At 43.0% G+C, this 22,713-nt stretch overlaps 1 protein-coding gene across 1 annotated transcript; it reads left to right on the forward strand.

Moving 5' to 3' along the window:
- The first annotated feature begins 571 nt into the window (after positions 1-571).
- On the forward strand, positions 572-22,463 carry LOC139354105 (uncharacterized). The gene is made up of 3 exons (XM_070998372.1): positions 572-1,100; positions 1,164-2,074; positions 22,185-22,463. Exons 1-3 carry the CDS (start codon positions 572-574, stop codon positions 22,461-22,463), a joined length of 1,719 nt encoding a protein of 572 aa, XP_070854473.1.
- The last annotated feature ends 250 nt before the right edge of the window (positions 22,464-22,713 follow it).

Raw genomic sequence — 22,713 nt, forward strand, 5'->3', positions numbered from 1 at the left:
ATCCAGATATCTTAGAAAGCATCCCAACTACAGATCTCTCTAACAGTAGCATTTTTGAGATAGACAATAAGGACTCCATTAAAACTTTAGGGTTGTATTGGCATCCAACCATCCAGATATCTTAGAAAGCATCCCAACTACAGATCTCTCTAACAGTAGCATTTTTGAGATAGACAATAAGGACTTCATTAAAACTTTAGGGTTGTATTGGCATCCAAACAAAGATGGTTTTGGTTTTAATCTTAAGTTTTCTCTCAATCCTATATTCACCAAACGTTCTATACTATCCACAGTAGCACGCTTATTCGATCCGTTGGGATACCTGGCACCAGTGATCATCGCTGCGAAAATCCTGTTGAAGGAAGTTTGGAGATTTCGTATCGAGCGCAAGGATGAGCCCCCCGCATCATTAGATTAAGACGACCCATTGCCAGATCAACTCGCCGAGCGGTGGCGACAGCTCATTCAAGAGCTCCCCGACATTGAAGAGATACACATCCCTCGGTGGTTAGGCTTCGATTTAAGGCATGTCTCGACGTTGCAACTACACATGTTTTGTGATGGATCATCCATGGCGTATGCAGCATGCGCTTATCTTCGAGCTAGTTGTACGGATGGTTCCGTGCAGGTTAACTTATTAGCCGCCCGCAGTCGAGTCACACCGGTTAAGCTGCTAACAATTCCGAGAGTTGAGTTATCCGGAGCCCTGCTGTGTACACAATTAGCCGATTGGATTGTCAATCAACTTCAAGCATCACATCACACCATATCCGTACACTACTGGTCGGATGCAATGATAGTGCTGTATTGGATCAGCGGTGACCCTAGGCGTTGGAAGACTTTTGTGTCGAATAGAATTGGAGCAATCCTGGAGGCAAGCTCGCCATCGCAGTGGAGACATGTTCTTACGCAAGAAAACCCAGCAGATTGTGCTACACGCGGACTCACCCCTTCCCAGCTGAAACACCACACGCTTTGGTGGAACGGACCACATTGGCTGCATCTTTCAGAGGAGCATTGGCCAGTCAATCCAGTTCAGTCCCCAAAATCAGAACTTATTTCAGGAGAGCAATCCTTAAAGCACATCGGAGCCCACATTTGTATAGAAGTGCAACCATTTATCGAATCATATTCCTCCTATAATAAACTCTTATTCGTTACAGCCTACGTCAAACGATTCATTTATAATACTCGTCACAAAAAAGCGGATAGACTCACCGGCCCTATTCAGGTATCTGAATTTCAACAGGCTTTGTTCGCACTGGTGCGGATGGTTCAACAAGAAGTCTATTCGGAAGAATTATCAAGACTACGATCCAACAAATTTCTATCCAAACACAACAAACTCAGCCAGCTATCACCGTTTCTCGACGATGAGGGGCTCATGAGAGTTAAAGGCAGACTTAAGAATGCTTTGCAGCTCTCCATGTCTCAACGCACACCAATAATCCTTCCAAAGGCCCACCACCTGACGATTTTGGTTATAAGGAACGCTCATCACAACACCTTACATGGCGGTGTGCAACTAACTTTATCTACAATTCATCAAGTTTTCTGGATCATCAACGGTAAACAGGCAGTAAAAAGGATTCTGCGACAGTGCGTAACCTGTTTCAAACACCGGCCGTCACCATCAAGCCAACTGATGGGAGATTTACCAGCGCACCGTGTCAATCCGCCCAAACGGGCGTTCGAAGCAACTGGAGTTGATTACACTGGTGCGATTAAGATAAAGTCATCCAGATTCAGAGGTCACACTTGCTATAAAGAATACATTGCAGTTTTCATTTGCTTAGCGAGCAAAGCGATTCATTTGGAAGCAGTCACGGGAATGTCGGCACAGCATTTTCTGTGGGCGCTGCAGCGCCTTATCGGACGTAGGGGTTTTTGTCAACATCTATACAGCGACTGTGGAACCAACTTTATCTCATCCGACAAGTCTCTAAAGCTGTGGACCAATGAATTCTATAAAGGAATTGAAGAGACAGTAGTTCCTGAACTTACTCGTCGAAACATTCAGTGGCATTTCAATCCTCCACATAGTCCAAACTTTGGAGGACTCTGGGAATCCAACGTAAAAGCTGTTAAAACCCATCTTTATCTGTCTACCATTCTTGTCCAGATAGAAGCGTGCTTGAACTCTCGGCCATTATGCCCCTTAACGTCTGACTTAGATGATTTGCAAGCTCTCACCCCTGCACATTTTTTGATCGGGGATTCGATGATGTCACTCCCTGAGCCTAGTCTTAAGGATTCTTCATTAAACACAGAGTTCCTGAATGGTCAAAGGATGTTTCGCCTCTTTTGGAGAAAATGGAGTGCAGATTGGCTATCTCATCTGCAGGCGCGCCCCAAGTGGCGCCACGAAACTGACAATCTTCAGCGTAACGACATGATCATCATCAAGGATGATCGAACTGGTCCTTCTGACTGGAAATTAGGGCGAATCATCGACTTACATCCTGGGGCCGATGGGCTCGTTCGAGTAGCTACAATTAAGACCTCAACGGGTATTTACAAGAGGTCTGTGTCAAAGATTTGTCGTTTGCCCTTGCCAAGATTTACTGAAGAGTCTAGCCCAAGTACACAACCCATGCACCTTTGAATATACCCGCCTTCACTCCATAACACACTTCAACCTTTTCAGAGTTTAAGCATGGTCTAAGGCTTTGAATACTGGGTCCAGTATTGGGGGCGGCATGAACGGGTGTTTCTGTCGATTAGGAGAAGCTGGACAACAGCAGTGGACAACAGCAGTTTTAACAGCGAATGTTAGATTTCTGCTGCTAATGTTAGCAGCACCACACTACGAAGAAGACATAAGGAGAAGCTGGTCGCGTTTATAACCGAGCTTTTATATTTCCGAATTTGTAAATCAATCACTACGAAGAAGACATAAGGAGAAGCTGGTCGCGTTTATAACCGAGCTTTAATATTTCCGAATTTGTAAATCAAAGTTAGCATTAAGTCAAAGATTGAAAGTATACAAATGAATACAACTGGTGAAGTTCAACATATTTCTGAGTTTTTATTACAAAGTGTGTGAAAGACCCCCAGAATAGACTTCTGCTCAACTTTGACGATCGGGTGCGAATCGTCACAACAGTACACAACGTTTTATAGCCATTAGGTTGGCTGATCAACGTTAAATAAATGAATTTGTTATACTAAAAAAAAAAAACCAATTTTCCGATCGTTCCTATGGCAGCTATATGATATAGTTGTCCGATTTTGATAAAATTAAATTCGAAATTCAGAACTAATTAAAAAATGTTATTTCCAAGCGTTGGAGGTTATATGTTAAAAAACACCGAAGCTATAATTTGTTTCATATTATTTTTCCACCAATTTTCCGATCGTTCCTATGGCAGCTATATGATATAGTCGTCCGATTTTGATAAAATTTAATTCAAAATTCAAAACTAATTAACAAGTTTTATTTCCAAGCTTAGGAGATTATATGCTAAAAAACACCAAAGATATAATTTTTTAAAAATTTTTTTCCGATTATTCCTATAGGAGCTATAAGATATAGTTGTCCGATCCGGCTGGTTTCGACTTATATACTACCTGCAAAAGATATAAGACTTTTGGGAAAGTTTCAGCCCGATAGCTTTAAAACTGAGAGACTAGTTTGCGTAGAAACGGACGGACAGACGGACATGAATAGATCGACTCGTCTAGTCATGCTGATCAAGAATATATATACTTTATGGGGTCGGAAATCATGAAGATAAGAATGTATAAAATGTAAAACAACTTTTTATGGAGCCCAGCGAGTTATTCGAAGTAGGTCGCACCTCCTCTATACTGAAATTATGAACAAAATAAGTCTTAGTAATAAGGATGATAAGAGATAATTTTTTTTTTTCAGATAATTGTAATACATTGGCTCATGGTCATTACAATATTAAACATGTATTAAGTAATATAAAATGATTATATATTTATATTAAAAGAATACAAATTTGTAAATAAATATTAAGAAAAAAAATTTGTTGTTGTTGCGTTTTATTACTTTAGCAGGTCATTTAAAGATATCCTTGAGTTGTGGCTGGAACTTCTGTGGTTCAATTAGGTTCGTATCCCTTCATAAACGTTCCCTTGTATTTATTTATTGATAATAAGATAATTGAGGTTATGAATCCACTTATATTTACCCTGCATACTAAACATTTTCCACGTACGATTTTTTAATGTTTGATTAAAGCGTTCACATATAGAAGCTTTGAGATGCGTATAAGTATGATTATGATTTATATCAAATTTATCTATTAATTTCCTATAAGTGGAACTAACAAATTCTTTCCCTTGATATGACTAAATATTCTTGGGTATACTTTTACTCTTTTTAAAAACAGATTTCATTGCCTCTGCTACATCCAGGGCACACTTTCTCTGAACTGCTTCGGCGTATGCGTACTTTGAGAACGTGTCAATAACGGTCAGTAAATATCTAAAACCCTTATTTTTTTCCAAAACTGTATCATTTCAACTAAATCAATTTGCCATGTGTCATTTATCCCTTTCTAAACAAACTTTCTCCTTATAAAGTTTTTTCGCGCTGCCCTATGAATTTCATCGACAACTTGTTGTTTGCTCATCTTAAGGTGATGATTTATTAGTGTTATTTTTTATTTGATGACGATGGTTGCTTGGTCAATAATGTTTGCTTATATACAAGTACATCTCCTTTTATTTCTGTACGCATCTTTTTTGAAATTTCAAAACATAATCGTGTTAAATCTATTTGCACATCTTTATCAAAGGTACCTTCTAAATCAGATAGTTCAATATCAAATTTTTGTAAAGATACACACTTAGGAATAATATGATTATTGTAAAGGTATATTATTTGCTGTCGTAATATGGAGTTCCAACATAAGAATGTAGTAAAAAATATGCCTAATCTTAGTAATGATCTCCAGGACTCAGAATCAAACTCAATTTTGTTACCGTACTGATTAATCACAAAAACGTACTGATTATCTGATTTCCTAAATCTAAAGTTACATTTTATGGAATGCATCCACGGATGATCAATGATTGTATCAGGCATCAAGAAGTCATACTGGTCCAGTTTCAACTGAATAAATTCCTTATACGTAAGCAGTTGCATCCATTCGTCTTTGTCAAATCCAATGAAATTATTTTTACTTTGCTGCATCCAAACCATCGGCAAAAATTTTCGAGTAGTTGACAGACCACATTTAAATTTTAAGTTATGAACAACATAATACTCGAATCCAAAAATGACTTCGTGGTCCTGTTTCTTTCGAGAAGTTTTATTTCTTTTAGTTACACACATGTCCATCAGGTAAGACTACTTTAAATAAACTGTAAATATGTTCTAGTCTTAACGGTATATAAAGGAGAAAGCCCTAGCAAGCACACCCTCAGTTGATTAAAAAATCTCAATCAATGATGAACACAGTCGATCGTAATTCAAGCATTATAGTAGATTTTCAATATGTACTTGGTAGCAACAAACATGTTTTCGTTAAGGAGCTGGCGTTCATGCCTGCTGGAACTGTTATACAGGGTGGCTGATGAATTTTGCTACGTTAAGGAACTTAAATAATTTTTTTTCAGTGAATGGAATTTATTTTTCTTTTATTCATGTTAAAGCTCATTCAATTATTAAATATAGCTTAATTAGTTTTAAAAATAATTGAATTTAAATGCCCCCCCTGCTCGTTGATGCTAGTGCGGCATCTTACCAAAAAGTTAGTCATTACTGCTTGGAGAGTTGAGACAGGAATAGCCGCAATTTTTTCTCGAATGGATTGCCTTAGTTCATTCAAATTTGTTGATTTTGCTTTGTAGACTTCCTATTTGCAATAACCTCACAAGAACAAGTCAGGTGCAGTAAGGTCGGGCGACCTGGGTGGCCAATGGTATGTGGAGTTTCTGGATATCAGCTTATTGGGAAATTTTCGTCGCAATTCTGTCATAACAGGTTGGGATGTGTGAGGAGCTGCACCATCTTGCTGAAACCACACAGAGTTGAAAGAAATTCTCATTCGGCGTAATTCTAGACAGAAAAACTCTCTCAACATGCTCAAGAAACGGTCTCCAGTAACCGTAACGGTGTGACCGTTTTCTTCGAAGAAGTAGGGCCCGACAATGCAGCGTGATGAAACTGCACACCACACTGTGACACGAAGTGGATGCAATTCCGTCTCATGAAGTATCTGTGGGTTGGAAGCACTCCATATTCGACAATTTTGTTTGTTTATGTTGCCGTTTAAATCGAAATGGGCCTCGTCAGACATGAAACGACAGTTAAACTTGTTTCCATCCTCTTCCACCATTTGAAGCATCTTCTGGCAAAATTCCGAGCGAATCGGCAAGTCTGCAGCGTTCAGTTTGTTGGCCATTTGAATTTTATATGGGAATAAGTCCAAATCTTTGTGCATAATTGACTGTAATGACTGTCTGCTTACACCCGTTTGAGCAGATAAGCTTCTTGTCGAAACACGTGGATTGTTTTGTATGGCAGCAGCTACAGCAGCGATTGTTTCATCTTTTCGAACTGAAGGGTTTCGATGGTAAGGTCTTCTGTTGACTGTCCCCTGCTCGGCAAAATTGTTTACGAGTCTCATTATGGTCCATCTGCTCGGAGGATTGCCGCCAAATGTGGGCCTATACTCTCTTTGAACCGAAACTACGGACTCCAGTGCGTGATAGCGGCGGACAATCCAAATTCTTGTTTCAGTGTCCCAGTTATCCATTTTTGTTAAATGTAAAAGTCAATCTGCAAAATAAAAAAAAATTAACCAGATTCATTGAATATATAAAAAGTTATTGAATTTTTTTTTTGGTAGCGGCTTTCATCAGCCACCCTGTACCTAATTCTTATACCCGTTACTCGTAGAATAAAAGGGTATACTAGATGCGTCGGAAAGTATGTAAGAGGCCGAAGGAAGCGATTCCGACCCCATAAGGTACATATATTCTTGATCAGGATCACTAGCCGCGTCGATCTAGCCATGTCCGTCTGTCCGTCTGTCCGTCTATCCGTATGAACGCTGAGATCTCGGAAACTATACAAGCTACAATACTTGGATTAGGCATGCAGATTCCTGAGATTCCTGCGCAGCGCAAGTTTATTTCAGCAGAGTGCCACGCCCACTCTAACGCCCACAAGCCGCCAAAAACTGTGGCTCCTACAGTTTTGATGCTAGAGTAAAAATTTAAACTGAAATTTATTGTTCTCGTCAATACCTATCGATTGACCTAAAAAAAAGTTTGCCTCTAACGCCCACAAACCGCCCAAGCCTGTGGCGCCCACAATTTTCATGCTAGATAAAAAATTTTAACTGAAATGTATTGGTCTCGTCAATACCTATCGATTGATCCATTGATTTGCCACGCCCACTCTAACGCCCATAACGCTTAAATCTGTATACCGCATTTTAATCTCGCTTTGCTGCTTGCATATATATATATATAATAACCAGAATTATAATTGGCCACAAAAGGGAAATTTTTGGCAAAGCGATAGTCAAAATAACAATCAAAAGCAACAAGCCGTCGAGCCAATGGATGTTGATCCATCAGTTCAACTCCAGAATAAACCCAATTTCAATCGACCGCCGAATAATAATTGGCAGGCAAATAACAATCGATATAGATATATCAAAATAATAATCAATCAAATTACTATCGCACTAATCAAAATAGAGAGCAAACTCAAGCTCAGAAAAGGGAACCAGATGGAACAGTAAATCAGCTAATAAAGTAACCAGGTTAAATAATATCAACGAAGATCATTTTTTAGACCAGACCCCTACAGGGGAATGCCTTATTTAAATAGGACTGACCGAAAAATCAAGAAGCAGTTAAAGATTTTAATAGATACAGGAGCCACTGCTTGTTATATAAAAAAGGGAATTTTCGAAAAATGTTTACGTCAAAGGGGCGTTTAATTTCAGGAGGCAGTGTCGAGCGGCAGTTTTATCCAGATGTCTACATCTCACGCGCTCGCACTGCCGTAGGCTTAAGCAGTTCTTATTTTCAAGTGTACAAATAAACATCTATGCACGTCGCGTAAAAACCCCAAAGAACCCCCGAGTTTTTATGCGTACCATTCGATCTTGGGGATTCACCTATTTTCAACGATCAAGCCACCCCGCCCCAACATTTTGGTCCAGTCGAAGCCGGATTTCAAAATCTTTGGACTTTCCTCTCGTAGAGTTTCCTTTGATTTTGTCCCAGCAGGCTTGAAACGCTCCATACAAGTTCCACATACTAATTGCCGGTCATACAGCCAGTTTTTTCGAACCCTATTTCGACTAACTTTCCGTATGGATATATTGTCTAAATCCAAAAGTGATTAATCCGACGCAACGGCATTTAATATATGTATTTCAATTCCGTTACTTGTGCCCGACAATATTCCAGTTTCCTTTGCCCACAATTGTACACTTGAAACAATTCCAGTAGATATTTCAGTGCTACTATTCAACTACAATATTTCTCAAAAATATTTTCAATTCCAATTGTGCGTAAAATATAACTCAGCCTCAGTAAAAAATTCCAGATCATACAATTTTTAAGATTTGCACTCTTTGTTATACCCATTACTCCTAGAGGAAAAGGGTATACTAGATTCGTCGGAAAGTATGTAACAGGCAGAAGGAAGCGATTCCGACCCCATAAAGTATATATATTCTTGATCAGGATCACTAGCCGAGTCGATCTAGCCATGTCCGTCTGTCCGTCTGTCTGTCCGGATGAACGCTGAGATCTCGGAAACTATGAGAGCTAGGCTATTGAGATTTGGCGTACAGATTCCTGAGCTTCTTACGCAGCGCAAGTTTGTTTCAGTAGACTGCCACGCCCACTCTAACGCCCACAAACCGCCCACAACTGTAACTCCTACAGTTTTGATGCTAGATAGAAAATTTTAACTGAAATGTATTGTTCTTATCAATACCTATCGATTGACCTAAAAAAAAGTTAGCTACGCCCACTTAAACGCCCACAAACCGCGAAAACCTGTGACGCCCACAATTTGCATGCTAGATAAAAAATTTTAACTGAAATGTATTGGTGTCGTCAATACCTATCGATTGATCCAAAAATAAACGCCCACGCCCACTCTAACGCCCATAACGCTTAAATCTGCCGGTAGGTGGCGCATTTTAAACTCGCTTTGCTGCTTGCATATCTTCATTTCCCTTTGAGTAACGGGTATCTGATAGTCGAGGTACTCGACTATAGCGTTCTTCCTTGTTTTTTATTGTGTTCCAGCTGCGTGTGTATATTTACATAACTAACTACTCCTTCTAATACAGTCCACTCCAACTACTTTTCTCGACCTACAAATACGGCTAAACTATTTCTAATATTAAAAACAAAGTTACAATATCCACAAATATACTCCAGCAAATCGTTTGCAATTTAGTTGTGCAGGTGACAAACAAATGCACCGACATACAAACATAAGCGAAGTCTTTCCAATTCTCGCAACGTTATTCCGCTATTCGCACCCCACATATGTACCGTGTACATACATACGTATATCGATATTTGTGCTCCTCCCAAAGATAAAATATTAAAGTCCGTAATTCTTTACATAAGTCCGACCATCCGATATAATACATTTTTATTGACTCTGCCTATCAGACAGTGTGACCGCATACATTTACAATCTTGATTGGTTCCTAAATTCGAATCTGATTTCAATCCGTTTCCTTACTTCTGAATTAAAATTCTAAATTATTTAACGTCATGGCAACACCAGTAAAATCCACTTTAACCCGATTTATGGCCACAGCTGACTGTCTGATCCACTTTGAGGCCTCTGTGAACGCTCCAGGTGCTCCTACCCCAACGTTATCCGCCTGTAAAATCCGTCGCGATCACCTCAATTCCTTGTGGCAAACGGTAAAGGCAGCATACGACATATGCTGCGACTGCATTATAGCTGCAGGCGAGAGCCTGTACATTACCAAACGTACTCCACCTACGGAATATTTGCCGCGCAGCTGATGGAACAAATCCAAAAAGGCTCCTCACAAATAACTCAAGCTCCAGTAACTCCGTCCCAAAATTTTACGTCTTACGGCTGTCGGCTCCCTCCTATCGACACAGAGGTTTTCTCTGGCGATTATCTTCGCTGGCCGACTTTCCGGGACCTTTTCACGGCAATATACATAGACAATCCGAGTCTAACGCCCGTTGAAAAATTATTCCACTTAAATTCAAAATCAAGTGGCGAAGCTCATTCCATAGTTTCAAGATCCCCACTCACCAATGATGGCTTTCGCTCAGCCTGGAATAACTTAACTGAGCGTTTCGAATATAAGCGATTGCAGGTGAACAGTCACCTGAAAACACTTTTCAATGTGCAATCCATAGCACAGGAGTCGGGAGCAGCCTTAAAGGAACTTCAACGCACTTTTCAAGGTTGCTTAACTTTCTTAAAATTTTCCGGTGTTAATGTTGAGAATTGGGACCCTATCCTGGTTGATATGTGCTCGACAAAACTAACCAAGCTCACTCTCTCATTATGGGACCAATCCATCCAAAAATAAAGCCGAAATTCCTACGTGGCTTGAGCTTGATTCCTACTTGACGGAGCGCCATCGAACTCTTGAGGCCGTCGTCCAGTCCAAAGACACAAATCGAGTGGCAGAATTTCCAAAAATAAATTCCTTCAACACAAGGCTAGTTCCGATACCCAAAGGCTGCGATCTGTGTTCGAAGAAGAACCACCCCGTATGTCCACGCTTCCTACAAATGACGGTAGACGATCGCCTAGCCTATATTGAAAAGAAACAGTTGTGCTCCAATTGCTTTGCAAGCAGCCATCAATTCCGGGATTGCACAAGCGCTCACAACTGTCTCACTTGCCAAGATCGGCATCACACATTGCTGCATCGAAACAGCGGCCCTACTACTCCGCCGATTCCATCCGACCCTCCAAGGCCAGTATCCGCCTCAGTTCCACGCATCATTTTGTCCTATTCAGCGCAAGTTTCCGTACAAAAAGTCCCTCCTAAGAATACTCCATCTGAATATAGGGTTCCATACCCCACGTCAAAAGGGCGTTTAATTTCAGGAGGCAGTGTCGAGCGGCAGTTTTATCCAGATGTCTACATCTCACGCGCTCGCACTGCCGTCCGCTCTCCCTCTCCATCTCTCCCCTAAGTCTCCGCTCTGCTCTGGAGCGCTTAAGTTAAGTTAGGCTTAAGCAGTTCTTATTTCCAAGTGTACAAATAAACATCTATGCACGTCGCGTAAAAACCCCAAAGAACCCCCGAGTTTTCATGCGTACCATTCGACCTATTCACCTATTTTCAACGATCAAGCCACCCCGCCCCAACAAAAATAAAACTGAGTTATCAATATACAAAAAGGTAACTACAGTTCATGGGTATTCAATCATTAGGCATTACCATATTATAAATATATTTGAAACAAGACAATTATTTTTTGAAATCGAGGGATTAGAATCTGATCTGCTAATTGAATTTTATTTATTAAGAACAATTGGAGTTATAATAAATCAAACAAAAACACCTCTTAACGAGGTAAAAAGTAGTGGCGAAAGCACTCTTAACAAATATTTCTGATATCAACAATTGTGACGAAAAATGATATTACATTCGATAAAATAAATAAACTATATTAAATTGATGATTTTGATGATTTCGGCCCGCAACAGTAAATATTTATTTACCTACACGTAAATTTTCTGCTGTAGCGTGCCGAATACATAAATTTAATATAGTTTATTTATTTTATCGAATGTAATATCATTTTTCGTCACAATTGTTGATATCAGAAATTTTTGTTAAGAGCGCTTTCGCCACTACTTTTTACCTCGTTAAGAGGTGTTTTTGTTTGATATCAGAAGTTTTTTTTACACAAGAGTTTAAGTACTATAATACCATGACTAGGAGTCGTCCCCATATGGCTTGGCTATTGAAAAACCAAACGCACACTTTCATGTGATACTTCGGCTCAACTTTATTCTAATAAGGTATGGATTGTTTACATTCACATTTTAATAAGAATGAAACATATAATATGAATATTAAACTTTTTAATAACAAGTTTTATCGCTTCAATTACCTATTTTAATAGCACAAGTTTGGAATCTCAAGGGTTGTATAGTTTCAGATTCCAAGAGAAATCTGTCGTTTCTTACATTTCCCCCTGAACTAGCGGTTTTAGTTGACGCCCACAATTTGCATGCTAGATAAAAAATTTTAACTGAAATGTATTGGTGTCGTCAATACCTATCGATTGATCCAAAAATAAACGCCCACGCCCACTCTAACGCCCATAACGCTTAAATCTGTCTACCGCCGGTAGGTGGCGCATTTTAAACTCGCTTTGCTGCTTGCATATCTTCATTTCCCTTTGAGTAACGGGTATCTGATAGTCGAGGTACTCGACTATAGCGTTCTTCCTTGTTTTTTATTGTGTTCCAGCTGCGTGTGTATATTTACATAACTAACTACTCCTTCTAATACAGTCCACTCCAACTACTTTTCTCGACCTACAAATACGGCTAAACTATTTCTAATATTAAAAACAAAGTTACAATATCCACAAATTTACTCCAGCAAATCGTTTGCAATTTAGTTGTGCAGGTGACAAACAAATGCACCGACATACAAACATAAGCGAAGTCTTTCCAATTCTCGCAACGTTATTCCGCTATTCGCACCCCACATATGTACCGTGTACATACATACGTATATCGATATTTGTGCTCCTCCCAAAGATAAAATATTAAAGTCCGTAATTCTTTACATAAGTCCGACCATCCGATATAATACATTTTTATTGACTCTGCCTATCAGACAGTGTGACCGCATACATTTACAATCTTGATTGGTTCCTAAATTCGAATCTGATTCCAATCCGTTTCCTTACTTCTGAATTAAAATTCTAAATTATTTAACGTCATGGCAACACCAGTAAAATCCACTTTAACCCGATTTATGGCCACAGCTGACTGTCTGATCCACTTTGAGGCCTCTGTGAACGCTCCAGGTGCTCCTACCCCAACGTTATCCGCCTGTAAAATCCGTCGCGATCACCTCAATTCCTTGTGGCAAACGGTAAAGGCAGCATACGACATATGCTGCGACTGCATTATAGCTGCAGGCGAGAGCCTGTACATTACCAAACGTACTCCACCTACGGAATATTTGCCGCGCAGCTGATGGAACAAATCCAAAAAGGCTCCTCACAAATAACTCAAGCTCCAGTAACTCCGTCCCAAAATTTTACGTCTTACGGCTGTCGGCTCCCTCCTATCGACACAGAGGTTTTCTCTGGCGATTATCTTCGCTGGCCGACTTTCCGGGACCTTTTCACGGCAATATACATAGACAATCCGAGTCTAACGCCCGTTGAAAAATTATTCCACTTAAATTCAAAATCAAGTGGCGAAGCTCATTCCATAGTTTCAAGATCCCCACTCACCAATGATGGCTTTCGCTCAGCCTGGAATAACTTAACTGAGCGTTTCGAATATAAGCGATTGCAGGTGAACAGTCACCTGAAAACACTTTTCAATGTGCAATCCATAGCACAGGAGTCGGGAGCAGCCTTAAAGGAACTTCAACGCACTTTTCAAGGTTGCTTAACTTTCTTAAAATTTTCCGGTGTTAATGTTGAGAATTGGGACCCTATCCTGGTTGATATGTGCTCGACAAAACTAACCAAGCTCACTCTCTCATTATGGGACCAATCCATCCAAAAATAAAGCCGAAATTCCTACGTGGCTTGAGCTTGATTCCTACTTGACGGAGCGCCATCGAACTCTTGAGGCCGTCGTCCAGTCCAAAGACACAAATCGAGTGGCAGAATTTCCAAAAATAAATTCCTTCAACACAAGGCTAGTTCCGATACCCAAAGGCTGCGATCTGTGTTCGAAGAAGAACCACCCCGTATGTCCACGCTTCCTACAAATGACGGTAGACGATCGCCTAGCCTATATTGAAAAGAAACAGTTGTGCTCCAATTGCTTTGCAAGCAGCCATCAATTCCGGGATTGCACAAGCGCTCACAACTGTCTCACTTGCCAAGATCGGCATCACACATTGCTGCATCGAAACAGCGGCCCTACTACTCCGCCGATTCCATCCGACCCTCCAAGGCCAGTATCCGCCTCAGTTCCACGCATCATTTTGTCCTATTCAGCGCAAGTTTCCGTACAAAAAGTCCCTCCTAAGAATACTCCATCTGAATATAGGGTTCCATACCCCACGTCAAAAGGGCGTTTAATTTCAGGAGGCAGTGTCGAGCGGCAGTTTTATCCAGATGTCTACATCTCACGCGCTCGCACTGCCGTCCGCTCTCCCTCTCCATCTCTCCCCTAAGTCTCCGCTCTGCTCTGGAGCGCTTAAGTTAAGTTAGGCTTAAGCAGTTCTTATTTCCAAGTGTACAAATAAACATCTATGCACGTCGCGTAAAAACCCCAAAGAACCCCCGAGTTTTCATGCGTACCATTCGACCTATTCACCTATTTTCAACGATCAAGCCACCCCGCCCCAACAAAAATAAAACTGAGTTATCAATATACAAAAAGGTAACTACAGTTCATGGGTATTCAATCATTAGGCATTACCATATTATAAATATATTTGAAACAAGACAATTATTTTTTGAAATCGAGGGATTAGAATCTGATCTGCTAATTGAATTTTATTTATTAAGAACAATTGGAGTTATAATAAATCAAACAAAAACACCTCTTAACGAGGTAAAAAGTAGTGGCGAAAGCACTCTTAACAAATATTTCTGATATCAACAATTGTGACGAAAAATGATATTACATTCGATAAAATAAATAAACTATATTAAATTGATGATTTTGATGATTTCGGCCCGCAACAGTAAATATTTATTTACCTACACGTAAATTTTCTGCTGTAGCGTGCCGAATACATAAATTCTAAAATTTGAATTAATCTTAAGGGAATATATTCCTCCCAATTTACCGGAAGGTATTAATTGTACCTTAGAGGACTTTTATAGAATTCAAAAACCACTTAAAGATAATTTTGTGAATAAATTTTTGTATACAAGAATATTTGTCCAAGATGTGGAAAATTCTGAGGACAGCACTTATAATCAAAGAAACACATTGCAGAGCACACAGGGGACTTGACAAAAATTATAAACAAATCAGTATAGAGTATTATTAGCCAAACTTACTTACAAAATTAAAAGAATATATAAAAAATGTTAAAATTTGCAATGAAAACAAATACAACAGACACCCAATTCCAATTGGAGAAGCCCCAATCCCGAGTAAGGAAGGTGAAAATTTACACGTCGACATATATTACGCGCAAAGTCTTACTTTTATGACTTGCATTGACGCATTGACGAAGACAAAGTAATAATGACCGATAATGAACCAAGCTTTACCTCGGCCCAATTTAAATCTTTTGCACAAAGGTGCGGTTTAACTTTACATTACGCAGACCCGAGGCGTAGTACCTCAAACGGACAAGTTGAAAGGGCACATTCTACATTAACAGAATTAGCTCGATGCATTAAAGAAGAATTTAATTTAACCGACTATTCCGAAATAGTAATAAGAGCCGCTCAAGAATATAATCAGAGCATTCATTCTACAACGAACCAAAAACCTTTTGACGTACTATATAAAACAAGGAAGAACGCTATAGTCGAGTACCTCGACTATCAGATACCCGTTACTCAGCTAAAGGGACCAAAGGGAAATGGAGATATGCAAGCAACAAGTCGAGACTTAAATACGCCACCTACCGGCGGTAGACAGATTTAAGCGTTATGGGCGTTAGAGTGGGCGTGGCAAAATTTTTTTTGGATCAATCGATAGGTATTGACGAGACCAATACATTTCAGTTAAAATTTCTTATCTAGCATGAAAACTGTGGCCGTCACAGGTTTGGTCGGTTTGTGGGCGTTAGAGTGGGCGTGGCATTTTTTTATCAGGGTCACTCGATAGGTATTGATGAGAAGAATACACTTATGTTAAAATTTTTTTTCTAGCATCAAAACTGTAGGAGCCACAGTTTTGGGCGGTTTGTGGGCGTAAGAGTGGGCGTGGCACATTGCTGAAACAAACTTGCGCTGCGTAAGAAGCTTAGGAATCTGCACGCCAAATCTCAATAGCCTAGCTTTCATAGTTTCCGAGATCTCAGCGTTCATCCGGACGGACAGACAGACGGACAGACGGACATGGCTAGATCGACTCGGCTAGTGATCCTGATCAAGAATATATATACTTTATGGGGTCGGAAACGCTTCCTTCTGCCAGTTACATACTTTCCGACGAATCTAGTATACCCTTTTACTCTACGAGTAACGGGTATAAAAATAGAGCACGATAACATGCCTCAAATTTTAAAAAATACACAAGAGAAAATGTTAAAAACACATAAAGAAAACAGAAAAGAAAAAGTATATCATGTAGGACAGGTAGTTTATGAAAAGAAAAACGGGGAAAGAAATAAACTTAAAACAAGGAAGAACGCTATAGCCGAGTACCTCGACTATCAGATACCCGTTACTCAGCAAAGCGAGATCAAAATGCGCCACCTACCGGCGGTAGACAGATTTAAGCGTTATGGGCGTTAGAGTGGGCGTGGCAACTTTTTTTAGATCAATCGATAGGTATTGACGAGACCAATACATATCAGTTAAAATTTTTTATCTAGCATGAAAATTGAGGGCGTCACAGGTTTGGGCGGTTTTTGGGCGTTAAAGTGGGCTTGGCAAACTTTTTTGGGTCAATCGATGGGTATTGATGAGAACAATACAATTCAGTTAAAATTTTTATTCTAGCATCAAAACTGTAGGAGCCACTGTTTTGGGCGGTTTGTTGGCCTTATAGTGGGCGTGGAACTCTGCTGAAACAAACTAGTTTCCGAGATCTCAGCGTTCATCCGGACGGACAGACAGACGGACAGACGGACATGGCTAGATCGACTCGGCTAGTGATCCTGATCAAGAACATATATACTTTATGGGGTCGGAAACGCTTCCTTCTGCCTGTTACATACTTTCAGACAAATCTAGTATACCCTTTTACTCTACGAGTAACGGGTATAACAAGTAGTTCAAGAAAAATTGGATTCTAATAAAAGGTCACAATGGGAAATTAAATATGACATAGAATTAATCAATTGTGAGGAGTTGAATAACTCCCCACAAATAGAAGCAGCAGCAGATGGCCGGCCGCTTACCAGATACGCGCCGAATTCGCGTACTAACGGCGCGGCGAGGAGAACGAGAGAGTTTGGAGACCAAGGGTGGAGATCGAGAGAGTATGGAGACCAACGAAGGAGAGCGAGAGAGTTTGGAGACCAATGAAGGAGAGCGAGAGAGTTTGGAGACCAAGGGTGGAGATCGAGAGAGAATGGAGACTTCGCGGGCAGAGCAAGAGTGCCGTGTGCAAAAGCGGATAGCGGAACTCCACCGGACTTTGGACTCTCCCGTGAACTTTGGACCGGGAGAAGAAGTGCCACATCTCGGCAGTGGAGTGGCACACAGGCGTGCCACAAACATCATGGGAATCAGCGGGACGGCAGCTGTGGGCAGAGCATCGGTTGGAAGCGGTACGTGAAGGACAAGTGGGTCAACCAGGAGGCACGGACCTTGGACCCGGAGTGGAGAGATCCAGCAGGCCGTGCGCAAAAGGGAAATAACGGTTCCCGGAGGCCCTATATAAGGCCGCAGAGCGCTGGCAGCTGGATCAGTCGATCACAAGGAGTCAAACCGTCAAGATCACTCAGATACCAAAGTGAACAATCAAACAACCAGATAATCTACAAGGGAACAACAGCAAGTCGAGTCGCCAGAGAAGCAGCGCTGTGGGAGCCTTCGAGGAGCGAGATTGCTACGTCGAGACGTTCGGGATTGGGATACCAGGAATCTCCGAATTGAGACGCAGGTAGCTGAGATTCAGAGGGCATCACACGGCTAGGTCAAGGCGGTCGATTAACCCTGTCCACAAAGTCCTGGCGTTACGCCTGGAAAGAGTATTACAAGCCAGAAGGGAGAGCGGTCGATCGGTACGGTCTCTAGTGGAATTATCCAGGAGAGCCCTACGGATTCGACTTGCGAGGTCCCGGAGCGGCGTGCCCGAACCCCGAGTAGTACAAGCCAGAAGGGAGAGCAGTCGATCGGTACGGTCTCGAGTGGAATTATCCAGGAGAGCCCTACGGACTCGACTTGCGAGGTCCCGGAGCGGCGTGCCCGAACCCCGAGTACCAAGAGCCACGCGGAAACGTCCCGGACAAAAAGCAAAAGGGTGAGGCTAGGGTGGAACGTTCGTTTATACTAGGCGTGGAAGCGAAGTAAGGCGCGAGGCAGCTTCCTGGCGTTTCGCCTAGACTGTCCGCGCGGGCTGAGCAGAAACCCCAGTGGGACCATCCGGGACAGAGCAAGGGACAGGCGGCGGTGTGTCGAAAGGAGCGATCCTGGAGAGCGCAGCTTCTGTTCACCCTAGTCTGAGAACGGTGGCGCTTCCCTAAGCCCGTACGGCCGATACCCCTCGCGAGTCCGAGTCGGTGCCAGCAGTCACCAAGTCACGCGTGAGAAGTGAACAGCGAGCGAGCGTCTTCAGGGAGCTGCGAGGATCTTTAGGGAGCGGCGAGGATCTTCAGGGAGCTGCGAGTCTCTTCGGGGAGCTACAGGACTGGATCACCGAGTCATCACGGCGAGAGGTCGTCGAGTCAATCAGTGACCGAAGGTCACAAGCAACGAGTTAAGGCCAACCAAGCGACTAAGACACTTGTAATAATATATCCGCAATAAACCCAATACGAACCCGTGAATTCTGTGCTTTCTCACTGGGCTACTGGGCGGTCACGTTAATATAAATTTGGTGGGACGAACACTCAATATACTGAGCTAGCCGCACGAATCTCGTAGCGAGCAGACCATGAAAATCAGTTCGTTACATCTGGCGCCCAACGTGATTGTCCCAACAGTGAGAACAGCACAATAAAAATGGGAAAGAAGTGGATTTACCGCCTCAAGAAGGAAGACTTCGCCCATGTCGCAAAGAGGCTCAACGTCGCCCTGGAGGGCAGGCTAGACGACATGAGGAAGGCGCTATCGGAATACTACTCCGAAACAGAGAACGATCCACAACTCGTCGACATCTGGGCCGAGCTGGAGGCGACATACTACGACAGAGCCGACCCAAGCATTACGTTAACGAACTCTGAAGGGGACAACCTGGTGGCAAGCCTGAGCATTGACAACATGCAAAAAGAGGCCCACAGGAGAGAATCAAGCCAAGAAAAGAAAGCAGCAGCGCTGACCCCGAGACCAAGCCAGGCGGACTATGCAAAGCAGTGGAGAACTTGGGTAGAATTCATTGAAAGTTTCCACACATACTTCCTGCCAAGAGATTTCTTCACCAGGCTGGCGGACCAGGTCCGGCAAAGGAAGCAAGGCTTCAGCGAGTCGTTCAAGGACTACATGATCGACATGCAGACGATGGTGAGGCCACTTAACTATTCTACGAAAGAGACGTTAAGGGTCATTAAAGAGAACTGCACCCCAAGCCTACGGATGTTCTTAAGAGCATACATTGTGTCAGACCTGGACACGCTAATGATCCTAGCCGATGAGTACGAAGAACTTGAAAAGGAACGGGAAATCTTCGCACAGGAGAACAAGTTCTCATGGTGATGGTGAAAAAGAAGACAGGCAAGTGGAGACTGTGTGTCGACTTCAGGCAAGTCAACTCGAAGTCAGTGAAGGATGCCTACCCAATGCCCCGCATAAACTACATCCTAGATCAACTAAGGGAAGCGCGGTACATCAGCAGTTTGGACCTGAAGGATGGATACTGGCAGATCCCACTGGAAGAGAGTAGCAGGCAATATACGGCGTTTACGGTACCAGGCAAAGGTCTGTTTCAGTGGAGGGTAATGCCATTCGGACTTCATTCTGCGTCTGCGACCTTTCAACGGGTGCTGGACCGGGTGATCGGCCCCGAAATGTCGCCGCACGCATTTGCTTACCAGGACGACATCATAGTGATTGGGCGCTCGCTGGAAGAACACAAGGCCAACCTAAAGGAAGTGTTCCGACGACTAAAGGAGGCAAATCTGAGATTAAACCCGGCGAAGTGCCAATTTTTCAAGAAAGAGCTGTTATATCTCGGTCATCGAGTGACTAGCGAAGGAATAGGCACGGATCTGGAAAAGGTAGCAGCCATCGCCGAACTGGAACCACCATCGACAGTAAGAGAGCTCCGACAGTACCTGGGCGTAGCATCATGGTACCGCCGGTTTGTACCTGACTTCGCAAAAATAGTCAAACCTCTCAACGATCTGCTACGCAAGGGCAATAAATGGGTGTGGACGCAGGAACATCAGACGGCGTTCGAAGAGGTGACCTTGCAAACTGACGCAAGCGACTACGGCATCGGGGCAATCTTGACCCAGGAAACTGAACGAGGCGAAAAGGTAATCTCTTACTCAAGCCGAACGCTCAACGGCGCTGAGAAGAATTACTCAACGACCGAGAAGGAGTGCTTGGCAATCGTCTGGGCAATCCAAAAGCTCAAACCGTATCTGGAAGGTTACCACTTTAAAGTAGTAACCGACCACATGGCACTGAAGTGGCTCAACAGCATAGAGAGCCCTTCAGGGAGGATCGCCAGATCGGCCCTGGAGTTGCAGCAGTACGACTTCGAAATAGCGTACAGGAAAGGGCAACTCAACGTGGTGGCAGACGCTTTGTCAAGGCAGCCACTGCCGGAAACGCTTCGAGGGATCAAGGAGACGTCGGCGGCGGAAGCTTCTGCAGCATGCAACTGGATTCTGGAAATGCGCGAAAAGATAAGGACCCAGCCGCAAAAGTATCCGGACTACGTGATGGAGGGTAACACCCTGTACAGGAATATACCTCATAGAGCGGGCAGCGAAGATGTTGCAACATGGAAGATGTGCGTCCCGAAAGCTCTACGGGAAACGGTGCTGAAGGAGAACCACGACTCACCGGCGGCTGGCCATGTAGGAAGCCGAAAGACAATATCACGTCTGGCAGCCCGGTACTACTGGCCAGGAATGCACAGGGACGCCCGAGCCCACGTGCGAAGATGCGAGACATGCATGAGATTCAAGCCGAATCAGATGCAAATGGCTGGGAAAATGCTTACGCAGGTGCCAGAGGAACCATGGGCTACGGTATGTGCGGACTTCGTCGGACCCCTGCCACGTTCGAAGCACGGCAACCAAATGCTGCTGGTATTGATAGACCGGTTCTCCAAGTGGACTGAGTTGGTGCCGCTGCGAAGCGCGACGGCCGAGTCCCTAAAGAAAGCTTTTAAAGAGCGCATAATCGCGAGGTATGGGGTCCCCAAAATAGTCATAACGGACAACGGAGTCCAGTTTACCAGCAAAACTTTCAAGAGTTTCCTGGCCGAAATGGGAGCCAAGCAACAGTTCACAGCTCCATACACCCCACAGGAGAACCCGACTGAGAGAGCCAATAGGACGGTGAAAACAATGATAGCGCAGTTCGCAGAGCAGAACCAAAGAGACTGGGACGAAAAATGGCCAGAAATCATGCTGGCAGTAAACACGAGCGTTTCAGAATCCACAGGTTACACACCGTCGTTCATTACCCAAGGCAGAGAACCAAGACTACCGAGCGCCCTATACGACAGAGAAACCGTAGGGACCGGACGACCGACAGAGACCCCGGAAGAGAAAGCAAACAAACTCAGGGAAATCTTCGAGATTGTAAGGCCGAACCTGGAGAAAGCATCCCAGGACCAGGCTAGGCATTATAACCTAAGGAGGAGGCAATGGACGCCAGAGGTGGGTGACGTCGTGTGGGCCAAGGAACACCACTTATCGAAAGCGGCCGAGGGGCTCGCAGCAAAATTGGCCCCAAGATACGACGGACCTTACCAAGTCATAGGTTTTGCGTCACCAGTAATCTGCAAAATACGACACATAAACACAAAGAAAGAGCGGACCATCCACGTAAGCGAGCTGAAACAGCAACAAACGGAAAACACAAGCGAGCGGCCACAGCATGCAAACACAACAGACGCAAAACAACATTGAAAGTCCAAGGATACCTCCAAGGATGACCAAAGGATACTACGAAAGGATCCCAAGGATACCCCCAAGGATGGCCAAAGGATACTACGAAAGGAGTCCAAGGATACGTCCAAGGATTCCCAAAAGGTACTACGAAAGGAGTCCAAGGATACCTCCAAGGATGACCAAAGGATACTACGAAAGGACCCCAAGGATGCCTCCAAGGATGCCCAAAGGATACTACGAAAGGAGTCCAAGGATACGTCCAAGGATGCCCAAAGGATACTACGAAAGGAGTCCAAGGATACCTCCAAGGATGCCCAAAGGGTACTACGAAAGGATTCCGAGGACACCTCCAAGGATGCCCAAAGGATACTACGAAAAGAGTCCAAGGATACCTGCAAGGATTCCCGAAGGATACTGTGAACAAATTCTAAGGATACCTCCAAGGATTCGAAAGTGATACTACCAACCGACTCCAAGGATACTACAGGGCATCTACAAAGACGCAATGAAACACATAAAGGACATCAGGAGAACGTTAAAATCACAAAGGGAGCGAACCAGAGCGTCTAAGGTCTCGATTGGGACTGATCGCAGGAAGGAAAAATCACGCATCAAAAGTCTGCCGAAGGAAGGGGGAAGACGGCACAGAGCAGAGATCTGTACCGTAGAT

Source organism: Drosophila suzukii (genome assembly GCF_043229965.1).
Source record: "Drosophila suzukii chromosome 2 unlocalized genomic scaffold, CBGP_Dsuzu_IsoJpt1.0 scf_2c, whole genome shotgun sequence".
Taxonomy (NCBI): Eukaryota; Metazoa; Arthropoda; class Insecta; order Diptera; family Drosophilidae; genus Drosophila; species Drosophila suzukii.